Source organism: Anabas testudineus, chromosome 15, assembly GCF_900324465.2.
Source record: "Anabas testudineus chromosome 15, fAnaTes1.2, whole genome shotgun sequence".
NCBI lineage: Eukaryota > Metazoa > Chordata > Actinopteri > Anabantiformes > Anabantidae > Anabas > Anabas testudineus.
This window is the reverse complement of record NC_046624.1, coordinates 9,989,288-10,005,390: the sequence shown is the minus strand read 5'-3', so window position 1 is coordinate 10,005,390 and position 16,103 is coordinate 9,989,288. Positions and strand designations below refer to the sequence as shown.

The 16,103-nt window shown below is 42.4% G+C and overlaps 2 protein-coding genes across 2 annotated transcripts; one reads left to right on the top strand and one right to left on the bottom strand.

The window, feature by feature from the left end:
• Positions 1-1,559: 1,559 nt before the first annotated feature.
• On the top strand, positions 1,560-4,240 carry prdm8 (PR domain containing 8). Its single transcript, XM_026356191.1, has 3 exons — positions 1,560-1,772; positions 2,073-2,298; positions 2,540-4,240. Exons 1-3 carry the CDS (start codon positions 1,560-1,562, stop codon positions 3,625-3,627), a joined length of 1,527 nt encoding a protein of 508 aa, XP_026211976.1. The 3' UTR covers positions 3,628-4,240.
• Positions 4,241-5,549: 1,309 nt separating this feature from the next.
• gdf10a (growth differentiation factor 10a) lies at positions 5,550-10,761 on the bottom strand. The gene is made up of 3 exons (XM_026353816.1): positions 10,205-10,761; positions 7,740-8,875; positions 5,550-7,588 (listed from the first exon to the last, which is right to left on the bottom strand). The coding sequence occupies exons 1-3, from the start codon at positions 10,455-10,457 to the stop codon at positions 7,397-7,399; spliced, it is 1,581 nt and encodes a 526-aa protein (XP_026209601.1). The 5' UTR covers positions 10,458-10,761; the 3' UTR covers positions 5,550-7,396.
• Between the last annotated feature and the right edge of the window lie 5,342 nt (positions 10,762-16,103).

Below are 16,103 nucleotides of genomic sequence, written 5' to 3'. Positions count from 1 at the left end.
TTATGTGTTCTCATTATAAAAAGTTGGCTCGATAACCACCGGGACATTTACCCAAATCAAAGCCTTGATGCAGAATAATCCATTAAATGCTCATTAGAAAGAAACATTTAATTTATGAATAATGCATTTGCCCGGTGGCAAACTCAGACCACCCTGCATCATGTCATGAAACAGTGGCCAATTTTACAATTTCCCATTGCCCACATTAGTCAGGGCAACTTCTTCTGCTGGTCTATCTGGACTAATTGTTTTTCAGAAACGTTACCAAAAACTGTGGTTGAATTCCTCATGGCTTGGATATTTGTTGCACCAAGTGCAGTCAATGCCCGAGACCAGGACACACAATAATGTATCAGAAATGTTTCGATGTTCAGTAACCTGCACTCTGTCTTAGAGGGGTAAATGTTACTGTTTTCCGCATCTTGAGAATATGGAAACCGAATTAATATTCATATTAAAAATACCTCATTGTTATCTCTCCATACCTCCACACTAACGCCCCAGGACTGAAATTCAGACATGGCAGAAGTTGCCAAAGGACTAAATTCAAAGCGTCTGTGGGTGCGCGCATGTATGTCTGTGTGTGTGCGTGCGTGCGTGACCGCGCACGTGCTTATGCGCCACGCTCCAGTGGGCTCTCTGAAGGGGATAAGTGGGAGTGGGAGAGGAGAGGGGCGACAGTACGGAGGAAGCTTCAGTCGGATAAGTAACTCGTCACTAGAAACTCGAAGGCATCAACACCGAGGTCCGCTGCACCTGCTGCAACTTGCTGCCACACGGCGCAATCATCCTCCTTCCATGTCCGGCGGGTGAGTCCACACGCAACACTACTAATGCACTTCTTCACAAGGACACACGATTCCTTCTATCAGATGTCTATTTTTAACAGGAGAACTGTTATTGCAGGTTGGCACCACATCATTCTGTTACGCTGTCGTGCGCTAGACTGTCAACATTTTTAAAAAGAAATCCTACTGATCCTAATGATTCTATATTTACTGATCTGAGAGGGGACAATCAACAGCCACAAAATCTCCATGCCTCAACATTATTTCTAAATTAACAAAAAAAAAAAAAAAACAAAACAAAACAAACAAAACCTATTGAAGTTATCCTGCGCACAGACCAGGCGGTTGGACACCGTGGCAGATGGAGAGACAAAAGAAGAAACCGACTGAAAAACTGAGACAAAGGACGTTAGAAATAATTTTGCCTCGACACCGGCTGCACCTGCTTCACAGTTGGGACTTGAGCAGAAAAACATAAAATACTGTTGCACATTTTGTTTTTAATTTTGCATGTAATGCAATTCGGCGTGGCTTCAGGACTGCATCCAAAACGACTCACGCCATGTCAGACACGTATATTAGTAGTTCATATAGCCAAGCTGTTTGACTAACAATTCAAAACGTGTATTCATTGTTATAATTCTAATCTAATTCTACTGGAAATCATCTGATGCCCCGTGCGTTTTCCTTCATGTACACAATTTAACAAATCTACAACCTAATCTTTCTCTTTAACTAATGATAAGCCTTTTATCTCAATACAGCTTAACGATGGATCACATGTTCCTGCCTCGGTCAATATGGACCGGTGAGAGTAAATTCCTCCAGCATCCAGCGGACGTCTTCTCCAGCGTCATAGTTACGCGCAGCATCCCCGCAGGCGCGTGCTTTGGTCCATGTTTGCTCCAAAACACTTTCTACGACACTATTGCCTTTATAGCGCAGAGGTCCTGCGACAAGAGAGCCAAATCCCATGTGTTCAGGGTGAGTTATACCATTTTGTGATCAGCTGTCGTGGACAAATTTACATTTGAGATTTATTAAATGATCACTGTCTTTTGGATTTACGGATTTCGACTGAATTTCCACAATTGATTTACCCAATTCTTTGTTATGTGCCTATATTTTTATTTCATATGCACGTTTTGTTTGGATAAACTGCAGCTATGCATTCAAAGAGGATTCAACATTATAAATTTTGTTTAGAAATTCCAAACTTGTGAGAAAGATGAAATTGTAATAATATGTGAGCTCCAGTGAAATGTCAATGACTCCTGTTAACAGGTGGACCCTGAGGCCATGCGTAATTCAGAGCTGGTGCTGTCTTGGCTGCGGCTTGTGCAGGCTGCGCGTAATCGAGAGGAGCAGAACACAGAGGCCTTTTTGAAAGCCGGTCAGCTCTATGTGAGGGCCACACGGGACATCCGGCAGGAGGAAGAGCTGCTAGTGTGGTACGACCAGGAGCTGTCTCAGCTACTGGGCTTCACAGACCTGACAAGGTCAGATGAAGGTAATGAGCGGCTCTGTAGTGCGAGTGCAAGAGCAGGATGCTGGCAGGGCTACTGTGCCGTGTTATAGAGCATAAAGCTCCTCTGCATCACTCTAAATATTTTATTATTAGCGACAATGCACGATTATAATTCCATTTCTGAGGAGGGGGGTGTAGGCTACAATATTACTGAACAGATGAACATGTTCTATGTATATTTATCTTCACATAGTCACATCATGATGATTTTTGTCTCTTGCAGAATTCAGATGCGGCAGATGTAACCAGGTCTTCAAGAATGAGTATCCCTTCCTGGCCCACTGTCGATTCCTGTGCACCCAAGTAAAGAGTGACACCTGGAGCCGCGAGCTTCACAAGTACAAGCATGTGGAAATTAAAAGGCAATACCGAGTGACAGATTTCCACAACATCGCCAGAGATTTGGAACAGAAGAAATCTGGCAGCAACGAGGACGCAGAGATTTCGCCAAAGAGAAAGAAATACGAGGAAACTCTTTACCCCAGAGGGCGGAAAGCTGTTCTTTTAGAAAAAACTAATATTTCAAACGATGATAACATCACACAGCTTAATAAAAGCTACGACCAGGCAGCGGGAGACGCGTCTTCTTCAGTGAGCAAACTGAAAGCTGATAGGAGCAAATCTGAACACTTGGGATGTAAGAGTGATGCTTTTTCGGAAGTGGGGGCACCCAAACGGACTTTTACGCACGACAGAGAGTTGGACGCACGACCGGAAACTGGAGAGACCTCTGGTGTGCACACGAGCATCCACAGCGCGTTTTCTCTGGTCCTGTCCAACAGTCAGGGCGAGCAGAAAAGCGCCTTCTGCAAACCGAGCAAGAGAACTTGTATTGAGCCTCCAGCGCATCTCAGCAGCGCTACAACAGCCCCCTCTAGCCGCCTAGAGGAGATGACTGATGCTTTTCCCTCCAGGACTATTATGGGATACAACAACCTGATGGCTTCCAACATCCTGAGTGGTGACTTACAAACTGGACCGTCTCCGGTTGCATTAAACAACGCTTTCCATTACGCACCGGAGCACTGGTCAAGGAGCATTGGCGCCCAGCTGCAGACCCCATCTTCACTCGCGATCCTTCCACCGACGTTCACCTCCTTCGGCGTGTCGGTGCAGAACTGGTGCGCCAAGTGCAACTTGTCCTTTCGCATGACCTCCGACCTCGTTTTTCACATGCGCTCTCATCACAAGAAGGAGTTCGCGGAGTCCCAGGTGAGGAGGAGGAGGGAGGAGAAACTCACCTGCCCTATCTGCCACGAGTACTTCCGGGAGCGACACCACCTGTCCAGACACATGACGTCTCATAACTGAGACAAGGAAGGACACAAATCTATTTATCTAAATAATGCTCGTATTTAACATGTTTTTACTGCAGAATCACGGCAAGACTCTCTGTAACAGCGAATGTAGGAAACTGACAATAAATAGAGCAGCACGGACATGTGGCCATCACGTCCTGTCCACTAGATGACGATAGAGACGCTCGTAAGTTATTCTCACTGCAGTTTGTTTGTCCTGTAGCTCTGCATGTTAGGTTGATGATGGTTTTGTGCCTTATGGAGCTCAGGAAGAAGGAGGAAAGACAGATTTCGTGGACAGCTCATGATTGTCATAAATATCTCGACCCTTACCTTCTCTTTGCTTTTCTTTGCTCCGGTTTGTAGAAGAGATAGACATTGAGTGTGTTTGCACATTGGTTTTAAAAAAACAAACGTGTCCACTATTTTATTTCACATGGTGCCAGCTTAAATCAGAAAGGCTGTCGGTTTTGCTGTGATCCAACAGGTGGCGACTTAGCCCAACTTTTCTCTTCTTGTCTGTGGCTTATTTTATCTGAATAATCTGTGAAATGTGTCAGCTTTGTCATACATTGATCTGAACGATGCCAGGATTGTGTAACTTACTGAAAAGCAACTCATTCATGACAATATAAGATAGACACTCTTTAAAATATTTATTAAGATAATATCAGTCTGTCATATTTCAACATTTCAACCCAGTCAAAAAAGAAATAAAGGCCAAGTTTAAAAAGTTTTATTATTCGTCTACATACCTGGATGAAGTCCACAAAAACCCGCTGCTTTGAACTTTATGTTTCTCCGTCCATTGTGTGCAGCTTACATCTCCTTTGGGTCAGCCTGCGGACAGATTGACACAAATAGCCGTCTCTGTTGCAGGTAAATGAGGCGGGAAGACGAAGTTCATGGGAAAGTCAAGCCTCAACACTGTTCAGTCACTCTGTAATGTAAGCAGGGATGGAAACCCACCCACGCTGTTGTTATCTAGTTTAATGTGAGTAAGTAAAAAGTATCCTGTTTCTTCATAGACATAGTGATTATGCTGCACTAGGTTTATAGTATTTCCAAGAGAGTCTATATTTCCAGGGTAAAAATGGTAAAAGTAGGAAAAACGTATGATTTTAAAATCAAATACCTCCTGGCCCACATGATTAAAAGGGTGATAAAGAGAAACAGTGTCACTCTATTAAAGCTGTTTCCTAATGAACAGAGCTATTAGTCCTCTGAGCTCAGTAACGTGTGTGAGGAAAGAACCAGTTCAGCTCGGACACAGAAAATCCTCTGTTGTCCAATAATGGCTGTACTGCTCCCCTTTAATTAAACAGTCATCATGTGGAAAAACAAATATTGTTCTTGGTTACCCGCTTGCCTCATTTCGTTTTGGCTTTTAGGCATATTGGGCTCTGAACACGAGCCTAGACTACTGTGGTTTTCGCGGCTGGACTGACCATTGTAAGCACTCTCCTGTGACTGTGATTGCGGTTGACATGTGGTTCATTTTGTAATAGCAGACTGTGGATTCAGAATGTAAAAAAGGATCAGTCAGAAATTAGTAGAAAGGAAAAAAAAAGAATCTGGATGTGTTTCTTACAATTGGGCCAAAATACTTTGAAGCTAAAATACCTATAAATGTAAACATGACTTATAATAACCCTAATTACTGTCGTCATCATAATTTAATGTGTAGGGGTAGAGTAAGGTTATACAGTGCTGCATAAAGGTTGCATTTGTAAAAAGGTTTATAGAAGCAAAACATTTCAACTTGTATAAAACAGAGAAAACTGAATTATACATATAGTAATTCAGACCTCTCTCTCTTTCTGTCATCCTCAAATATAGATTAAAAATCTTTTTAGGTTCTGATACTGCTCATCACCTATACAAATAACCACGTGTTGCTGTGAAAAAGAAGCACTACACCATGTGCAAAACACATTTAATTCAGTTTTTGTAATAACAAATGGCACAATTATCAGGTTAAAAAGACAAGATCTCAATTTTTATTATATGCATAATCTCTAAAGCACCGGGGTTAGAAGGTTTTTCTGATCTTAAAACACTGAGTCAAGAGGGATAAAACTGAATACTGTGTATCTAAAGGGTAATTTGTTTTTTGAGATTATAACAGCTCACTGACAATTCCTTTTTTTAGCTGTCTGTGCACAATCGCATGTTTGCAAGCCAAAAGACTCCAAGCATTATTCTCAACTTCAATAAACAGTATAAGGACTCAATCTGCTGTTCCTTCCTGCCGAGTGGTTACTCAATGTGTCTTGTCTTTGAGACTAAATTACTGTCCAGTCATGGCAAACTTCAAAGCATGCTATTGTTGCAAACAGATGTGGCGCACTGTGCCAACTTCTTTCAGCTCAAGGCAGAACAACCACATATTAATTGATTAATAATGAAAAGGTTCCCTTGTCATTTCACTGTCAGTTTGACTCTTCTGACGAATAAGAGTGACTAGCAGCTGAGCTACAGATCATCTGTCTGTAGCCACCTGTTACTGGAGAATATTCTGCATTTGGAAATGTTTGAGTTGGGGGTAGAAAGTAGGAAATCCACCATGTTTTGAAGTTGAAGTGGCTGACGTCCTAATAGGTGCGTGCCTGCTTCCTTCATCCACATTTAATCCATGGCTACCGCATCACTCACATTATTTGCTGGACAACAGACGTCAGAACCTTTGGTGTGGGGTAATAATGGGTTCAATGGGCTTCAGGGGAATGCTGGTTTTTCTTTGAGTGGAACCTTCCTGCTTTTGTACTAAGCTATTTGAGAACAGTGGTGTCCTTTTAGGCTTGTTTTTACAAAAAAGGTCCCCCATGAATCAAAAACGGTAATGACGGGGACTAACACAAATGGTGTGAAACAGTAACATTCCAGCAAAATCATAGGATTAAATTACTTTTTTTAATTTGAATTTATAGAAGGCTACTTTTCCATAACTTAAATAATATAAATGTACAAACAACCCAACACATCTAAAATATAGTAATACATAACCTAGTAACCATAACAAATTATTTTTAACCAGGTTTCACATTTAAAATAGAAAAATATTTCTGGTTTTATTATAACATTCTTAAAGTGTTAAGAGGGTGGTAGGTGTAAATGAATTCCAGATGCTCTCTACAATTCACTTCCTTTTCATATACAGTGCGAGACTGTACAATAACCTTCTTGCCTTGCAAACAAAGTAATGTTGCATGTATGTACAATGCGGCGTATCATTAGTGGACAGCAGAACAGAGTATGTGAAATTATAGAAATAGGGTTCATAATCTGTCATCTGTATGTTGCTATACAAGCTGCCTGATAACACACAGATAAAGTCTTGTTTAAACCTTTGTGTCCAAAGAAAACATGAACACAAAGTCAATGTGAGCTCTTTGCAAGACCAGCACATTCTGAGATAAAAGGAAAACATCCCTTAAATGCTCCGGTCCAAGAAATCCTCAATATCACCTCCACCACAGAATCAAAACAACTGGGCGTCTGAGACATGTGGAGTCCTGACGTTACATGTGTGACTGTGTTCCACTTGCTGAGGCAGACGCCAGACAATGCGTCTCTTCAAGTCTGCCGCCCCAGGACAGAGGAGATGGAAGTGATTTCTCTACAGTTTATGTCCTTCAAGGAATAACAACGGCCAAAGTGACTTCGAAGTATCAAGAAACCACTTGACAAACAGAGGTATAGTTCTGTCCCCATTAGTTTTGTTTTCTGTTTCTCTCCTCATCCACATCGTTTTGTCCTCTGCCCCCATTGCCCCCTCCTTCCTATCTGCACGAGCAGGATTGGACGGACATGTTGGGGTAAACCTTGAGCACTGGGTTCCTGGATTCATCCTGGTAAAGCACAGCCAGAGGAGACATCTTTTCTGGGACACAACAGGGCTCAGGGACGCCAGGGATGATCCCAACAGCTCGGACTATGCTCTGGATAGTGGCGTGGTTAGATGGCCTTGCAACCTGAGAGAGATTGAATTAAGGAGAGTCGTACAAAGACAAAAATCATTAAAAGGGGAGAACAAGACACTGTAGTTACCTTACATAACTTTAATTTACTATAGTCTAGAACCAAATGAGATGATGTAGAGTCACATGATGTTTGTGCTCCTACCTTGGGCATGGGAAATCCACATGTGCCAGTACAGTAATAGGCATCAAAGGCCTTTGGTGCTATGACCCATTCACTCCAGCCAATGTCTGCAAAATCCACTCTGAGGTTCCTCCTTGAGCAGCCTCTGTGTTGAGTGTTGCCCCACTGCCTCCTCCTAGCCTTGCGCATTGTCTGTTCATCAAAACTCAAAACAGGTGACTGAGTGTTGGCATTCCCTTTGTATGTTTTTCCATCCTTTCCCTCATTTCTACGCTCATGCTTTCGCCCATTGCTCACAGTGTGGCTGTCTTTGAGCTTTTTCATAGTTGAGTAATCAGGTTTGAGCCCCTGTGAAGTTCTCTCTCCTTTGTGAACCTGTGGTTCTCTGCTTTCTTCCACTCTCTCTTCCTCCTGACTCGTTCTCTTCTTTTCCTTCCTTCCTGATTTAGTCTTGGGTTTGAGTGCCAGGTACCAAGTACTCTCCCAGAGGTCATCCTTCCTGTATCCTTCAGGCCTGTAATCAACCTCAGGCAGCTCATTGTTCTGGATAGGTTCAGAAAGTGGAGTTGCTTCCCTTCTTTTGCGTCCTCTTGACTCTGAAAGGGAGTCAGGCTGGTGCCGGAGCTGAGAGGAATGTGAGGCCTCTCTTCCCTCACTGAATGGGTCGTATCTCTGAAGGCTTGCAGCCACACTGTTGGGCTCCACCAAAGCTTGGTCATTAGCATACAGTAACAGGTAGGGCAAATTGCCAGCAGACAGCGCCTCCATTGCTGTTCTGTGGTACTGCTGCCCTAAGTCCAGCTCCACTGACACCAGCAGATTACCCCTTTTCCGTGCCTCCTTTATGACCTGGGTCACATCTTTCATCTGCCACACCCCTTTCCTGTGGGGGTGGAAGGTCATATTGCCTAGAAATGACCCTATTGACCCAGATCTGACCTCTGACCCAGGGGAGACAGACTTAAGGAGCAAGCTGATGGACGGAGAAGGGTGAAGGGCTGAGGAACCACAGGATGGGCTTTTGAAGCGTTTACAGAACCAGGATTTTTGATGAGGGCGCCGATCGAGCTGGAAGTGGAATGTGGCAGAGAGAATGACCTCTGAGTCCTGGAGTGTTGTAAGGTTTAGTCGGTACACCATCCTGCGATCAGAAGAGTCTGCAAAGACAGATCAGTCATTGTCAGTCAGTCAGGTGAACAAGACTGCAATGAAATCTGTTTGTTGTTTATAAAACCAAAACATCTTATGAAAGATTTGTCACTGCATAAACAACTGAGCAGTTGTGTAGCTCACAGGTGTTTGTCACAACCAAAAATTGGATTAAACTATATTTACATATTCGACTATCTTAGAGGGAATCATACAATTTGATAATAAATCACTTTATGAAAAGGAATTTTAACCGCATTTTCTTTTTCTGTGTTACATGACTGAGTTGTGCTGCTGGTACAAGGTGCATGCCTTGGTAGGATTTCAGAAGGTGCCCTTAAGAGGAACCAGACTCTGGGGATTTGGCACAGTTGAAGGGGGGGCGAGCGGAGGACTACATATTCATGATGAACATTAACTTCAACAGCAGAGTTATTGTTCATTGTGTAAAAGTAAAAGTTCAACGGAAGTATGGACTGACTCAAGAGATATACAATACCTTGGATTCAGTCTGCATATGGAAATGCTTACCTCAGTTACTCTTAAAGCTTCCCCGTAAGCCTAGCACAGCCAGCACTGTCTGCCCAGACACCAAGACATGATCAACTGTTTTAACAGATCTTACATTGTTGTTAAAACTCTCTTACATCTCTCCTTGGATTACATTCAGCCTCTGCAGTAAAAATACACACGTGTTGTGATATGCCATTTGAGAACTGTGCGGGTTATAAATGCCTGAGTTGTGTTTATAAAAACAGCATCAGACAGAGAGGAACGACTGTGCTTTAAGCCCCTGGACTCCAGGACGTGGAGGCACACATGTCGTTGTAGCCACAACAGCAACAAGCTACGACAATGACCCTTTACAGCGCCGAGCTGCCGCTGAGGTTTTACAGTACTGAAGCCGGACAATGCCCGCAGGGAATCGCACGCATTCTTGCGCATATTGCGCGTCTGCGGTAATGGATCAGACTTAACGCACAAGGGGCACAGCTGCTGCCACAAGCACATTGTGCCCACAGCGTCCCAAAATCATTTAAATGCATTCTCAGACTGTTCCAAAAACAATCCTGCCTATTTACAGCGTCTGGCCAAACCATGCAGCCCTACTGAGCGCTCGCACTTTTAATAACCATCAATGGAAAGGATCAGCGGAGCTTTCTCTGTTCTGCTGGCATTTATTACTATATATAATTATTTTTCCTATTTGTCGAGGAGAACTGGTGCACTAATTGCACAAAATGCTAGGTGTGTTTTTGTTTTTGTTTTCTAATCGAACTATTCATGCATATGAGCGCTTGTCTACGTTACGCAGGTCAATCGATGTATCCACACACCTTGACTGGCTCTGAAACTCCTGACAGTGTTTCCCTCTCTCAGGCGGTTTTCCCTGTTGTATTTCTCGTACAGTTTGGACATGTGCTGGAAGACCATGTCCTGATCCATGTCACCTGAGAACGTGCCCGAGGGGGACTGGACGAAGCTACTGTCCTGCGCGTCTCCTTTAATGTTCCTCACAGAAGCAGCACCCAGGAAACAGCTGAACATTAGCAGGAAGAGGCGCGAGCAAATCATACTTAGAGCTGTCATTTACGTGCTCAAATGAATAATAATAAAAACAAAATCTAAATCCAAAAGGTAAACAGTGCAGAAATACGCTGTCCAAAGCTATCCAAGACGGACTTTGAAGACGTGCCAAAACAATCCAGACTAAAAAGACTGTGCGTAAATGTTCCGCGCCTCTTCTCACTTTCCACTTGGTGCTCGGTGAGCCGTCTCACTCCTCTGTGTCAGACTGAGTGGGATATGGATGCTCAGTCAAGGCAAAGGCAACAGTTGCTGCTACTTTTACACTTGAGTCTGTGACCGCCAAAGGCTTGAGGGGGTTATACTGGAGCGGTGAGAGGTGGTGACGTATACCCCTGTCAGCCAACGGGGTCTCTGCAGAGCACACAGCCAGAAGTGAAGGTCATGATGCTGACCCCCACCTTCTTTCAAAGATGATGGTCTCGATGATGATGATGTCTTCCGTATGTTGTTTTGCATCGGTGGAGTAATGTTATTCGTCCAATGTGTTTGGCACAGTGATTCAGGACTTGTACTCATTTGTTTAGCACTGGTCAAACAAAGCCACTGTTGAAACTTTGAAAACTGCACCTTTTTTTTCTCTAAAGGCAAAGTAATTCCACCTCACAATTTCCAGCTCACCACATTATTTCCAGTAAATGCTTCTGACATGCTCTCAGTCACACATAATTAGCATAGAAACACCTACAATAATAGTCTGACCAACCACCCACGGGCTATTGTTAGCAACAGTTGTACACATTTGTGTGTGTGTGTGTGATTCTATGTGTGAGAGAGTCTTGTAATGAAAGGCAGCGGTGTAGCTGTGAGATGAGATTCTTTCGAGGGACTTACTGTGATTTTGTTCATGGCAATCAGAACATGACCTCTGTCGGGATTGCCAGTGTTCAGATTCAGCACAGTTTTGTCTCAGGTGTGTATGTATTTTTTTGTACTAAGTGTGTGCATGGGAGTTGTTTTCAGTGTGTGTCTCTTGTGTCTGGGGCTCTGTACCAACAATGCTTGTTTTGTGGAAGTGATGGTCTCCAGCAGAGAGGCTGTAACTAGCTGGGCCTCTCGGGTCACTCTCTGCTACCACACATACACACACTCGTGCATGCATGCAGACGTGCACATAATCTACAGAGAGCTACATAGTACCTTTCTGGCTCCCGAGGGCCCCACAGGACAGTTCTTTTCACTATGTTCCACACCATTGACAGGTCTTAAATCTAGAGAGATGTGTTTAAATGGATGTTTCTGTGTGTGTGTGTGTGTGTGCTAATGGAACATTGAAGGGGTTGGCTGAAGAGGCATGCTCTGTGGTTTTGTCATTGCACACAAACACATAAATGCTTTGGCTTTTCCCATATCCATGTTGGAAAACAACATTTGATTAATTGTTGTGGTTATTTATTTGAATAGTTGCAATATTGTTTTCTGTCCTGTCTTTGAACAATACTGTGAGTAACCCACTGAGAATTTAGAGTGTAATTTGAGAATTACCACTCTGTAAATCAAATTCCCTACACAAACATATATTGAAAGATATACAGTTGTTACTTCTTTTGAAGTATAATAATTTTAAAACCAACCACAATTGCCCAACAGTGAGCTGTCATTCCTTGTTATTAACAAGCAGTTAAGAATCCCTTGTCATTATGACAATATGGGAGTTTTTGCATTTTTTTTTTGGAAGACTTTTGCATTTTACAAAGCATCTTAAGCCAATAACTATTAAGCAAAATGCTGGAATTTGTACTGAAAAAGCAAACAGACTATATCTATCTATATGATTGCAGAGTAAAGGAGGAAGAATGACAATCGGAATCATATTTCTCGGCACAGTACAAGTTCAAGCGTGTGGATGACAACATGAAATAGTTATGACCTCTAACCCTGAATATGTAGGGCACTGTGAGATTAATGTTGGGCATAAGCTACAGTATTACTCCGCTCTCTACAATAATTTTGAGGACAGCAGCATCTAGACAAACCAGCAGGACATAGAAACCACAGGTAAATGTTTCTCAATAGGCCTTAATGAGTTGAATATTGTATGGCTATAATTGCACATAATTTTAGTACAATCCAGATCTTACATGTGAGTTTTACTGTCCACTGAGCTCTGCAGCAGCACTGAACCATGAAAACCTGTTTTATCTGACGACTCAGGCTGTGTTACAGAGCCACGGTGTGTATAGTTTGTTCAACATGGAGGTCCCCTCATAGGGCCGTCCAAACCAAACAGGAGTTGTGTCCTTCTCTCTGTGGGAGTATGGAGGAGCGTGAGGAATTAACATGCCTGCGTGTATGTGTGTGTGTCTGTGTGTGGTGCTGGGACTGATGGTTGGTTCTGGAAATGCTCCTAGTTTAACACCTTTGCATGGTATTAGGTAAGACTTTTCTGTGTCCAGAGCTCAGCAGTGGGGGTCTGATAGATGTTCGCGTGTAGGCACAGGAGATTTAGTGTAGATCAGCTATTGGCCAGTCATCCTCTACTGACTGATGTTGCCCTGGTTTGTCCAAAAAGAACAGTGAGTGCTTTGCACATATGGGGGACGGAATAACTGGCATTGCCCTTCCTGTTAGAATAAAGAGGCAATAGTTTTAGCCAAATGTTCACATGTTGCATATCCTCCAGGATATTTACAGCTACTATAAGTGGATATTTTATAGGTGGGCAAAACAAGAGGTCACACTCTCACATACATGAGGTCACTAAGGATTGCAGGAACGTAAGTGGCCAAAAACAGTTTTAAGACTGTCAGAATCCTGTTAAGCAGACAAAAACATCCAGGCAAACACTGCTCCATTGTTATGGGAATTTTCTATTTTACTCTCTTTCCTGAGTTAGGTCACCCACCTTATAAAACACCAAACAAACAAGCAAATAAAACATCACCTGAGAGAATATACATTCGCTCTGTGGTGAGAGTTAGATAAGAGGATTGATACCACACTCATATGTACTGTACCTGCGAAATATAAAGCTAAAGCCAGCATTGTGGTGTGATCGCCTACCAGCATCTCAAAAATATATATTAACACTTTTACTTTAATTCGCTTAACAAATGCCAAAATGTAAAAACAACAAGATGTGGTGTGACTATATCGATCTGGGCACAACATTTAGATTACCAAGTGTCTTGTCACAACCACCAGATCAGTCATCAAGTTGCTGGCCATTGTTGTTTCTGCACTTTATGTTAAGGTGACTGTCTGCTGGCTCTAGTTTTATATTTAGCATACTGACATGACAGTGGTAATAATCATCTTATCTAAATCTTGGGGGAAAAACAGGCTTTGGTTTTATTTATCCAAATTTTGCTACCTAAAAACATCATGATGTTGAAGATTTCTCTGGGCAATCATGCCGACGGTTTTTTCTTCAGACTATGGTCATTTGAGTTCTTAGAAAGTATTTACAGAGAGGTCTATGCATTATCCTGAGTGACATTTTTTTAATGCTCTAATCACTACATATAACATCTCTTTGTACTGGGGTAGAACTGGAAATCTCAGTGGCAGCAAATAAAACCAAAACTATTTTCATGGCTGGAAACTAGTAAGTGAGAAAAAATGTTTTTGTGGTTTGGATGAACTAATCCTTTAATGCCTATTTGTACTAAAGAATGTCCTGGTTCAGAAGTAAGACTGACTGGCCTAAAACCAAGATACAAGATGCAAGTGTCAAGGAAACACACTCCCTACAACTGGAGACTTGTTGCTTTTTTCGCCAGATTCAACTAGTCTGACCTAACAAGGAGACACAGGTTGGAGTGTCATGAAAAATCCCAGTGTGTGAAGGTCATCCACTTCATCCGGTAGGTGTGGTTGTGAGTGAGAAAGAGCAGGAGTGTGTTTTGTGTGTAAGTGTCTGACTGTGAAGACTATAGTTATGCTTAGGGAGTGTGACTCTGTGACCCATTCACATGGTTAATAAAACATTCATAGAAGCGGAGGAATGTTATGGTTTTTGTGTATGCATGTGTGTGTGTGTGTGTGCTTGCATGTACAGACAAACGTGTGTGTGCTTGTGTGTGAGAGAGGGAGAATGTGTGTCTCTGTCTTTGTGTCTGTGATGTTGGGCCTCCTGCAGTGACCCCACGGAGTGCACCATTCTGTCCACAAACAAAGGGCCGGCTGTTCCCCCAAACTTCAACCGCGGACTGCTCCAACACCACCGACTGTTCGCTGCTGAGCTAACCAAATATTTCCCTTTCTGCCCCGAATTTGTATCAGTGAATAGTTTTGTGATTTGGGGTTTTTTTGCTCTGGCTCTTTGGTTTTGATTGAAGACTCCTGGACACACAGGTGGCCACATTATTTCCGAAGGCAGGACAGGCCACTCTTGTTTTACTTGAGGTTAAAAACCCACTTCTTAAAGTTTCACCTCAAATGGAAAAAATGGGCCTCGGCAGGAATATGCGAGGTAGAGAAACACATTACATAGGCTATTGTGCTTAAATTCTCATTGAGTGGTGTGAGAAATATGGATGGACTCTAATACCAAAATGAATACCAGGAACCAACAAAGAGGGCAAAATCTAAATTTGGATGCATTTTCAAATTAAGATAATTGCTTGATGTTTACATAGGCCTTTTGTAGAACTTCTTTTCCTGATTAAATATTGAAAAGTGAGGAGCAGAACAGAAATTGCAAGTAATTTTGGAAAGTGTGAGTGTGTGTCTTTGCCATCAAATTGGTTTGGGCAAGCTTAAACACAGTTGGAAATAATTGACTGAAATCTTGGAGAGTACTTTTGCCTGCGCAATCTGCACTTTTCAAAAACATATATTTAGTTCCTCATTGTGCGCTCTACAGTTTGCCTGTGCTGCCCAATACCAACGTGCAGTATATTTGATTACCCTTTAGATCACTTAAACAAATGTGATTCAAGCCTCAGAGAACTCTATTAATACCAAAAATTGCTTTTTTTTGCACTGATACAGCTGCTCTCAGCTCAAAAAAAAAAAAAAAGAGAAAAAGAGCCGCAGTGGGTGAAGAGTTGGATGTGAGGAGTTATTCAACAATCATTAGAAAGTGTAATAAACATCAAATATAGGAGGAGAATTAATTTGAGAGCACTTTATAGTATGATGGATTGGTGCCTTGATACTGATACTGAATTAAATGATTTTATGAGTAGCAACTCTGGAATAAAACAGAACCCCTCGATTGTCATGTCTTTATACAAAGACACTGACTAAGTCGTCTCTGTGAGCTCAGCTCAAACCGCTTGACAGGAGGGTTGATCGGTGATTACAGAAAATAAATGGACTATGTGTGTCTGTGTGTGTCTTTAAACACTTGCAGGATTTATGTCCTTTCCCAGGTCTGACATACAGCTTTTGTTCTGTGTCTCCCCATCTCTCAATGGCTTCATTATTCACACACAGAAATAGCTATCAAGTTCACACTAATAGCTAATAGCTTATTATTTTTTGTGGTCCACATTCAGGTGGTTAGGGGGTGCAAACACCAAATACCATGCCAACTAATAATTGCCTGCATAAAAGCCTTTTTATAATACCATAAAAATGTTGTTCATCAGTCACTGCTTATCCTTCCTATGCATTCAGTGCAGTCTCTTATTTTACAGACAGTAGTTGTAGGCACTTATATAACTGAGTTACCAGGAGATGCAGAATATTCCAGAGAGGTTC

What these genes read in the sequence shown, in the direction of transcription:
- prdm8 (XM_026356191.1), top strand. Translation starts at nt 1,560, where the DNA reads ATGGATCACATGTTCCTGCCTCGGTCAATATGGACCGGTGAGAGTAAA. An exon ending in CCAAATCCCATGTGTTCAGG is followed by an intron (nt 1,773 to 2,072) that starts GTGAGTTATACC and finishes TCCTGTTAACAG; the next exon opens with GTGGACCCTGAGGCCATGCG. An exon ending in CCTGACAAGGTCAGATGAAG is followed by an intron (nt 2,299 to 2,539) that starts GTAATGAGCGGC and finishes TGTCTCTTGCAG; the next exon opens with AATTCAGATGCGGCAGATGT.
- gdf10a (XM_026353816.1), bottom strand. Translation starts at nt 10,457, where the DNA reads ATGACAGCTCTAAGTATGATTTGCTCGCGCCTCTTCCTGCTAATGTTC. An exon ending in GAGTTTCAGAGCCAGTCAAG is followed by an intron (nt 8,876 to 10,204) that starts GTGTGTGGATAC and finishes CTGTCTTTGCAG; the next exon opens with ACTCTTCTGATCGCAGGATG. An exon ending in GTGGATTTCCCATGCCCAAG is followed by an intron (nt 7,589 to 7,739) that starts GTAGGAGCACAA and finishes AATCTCTCTCAG; the next exon opens with GTTGCAAGGCCATCTAACCA.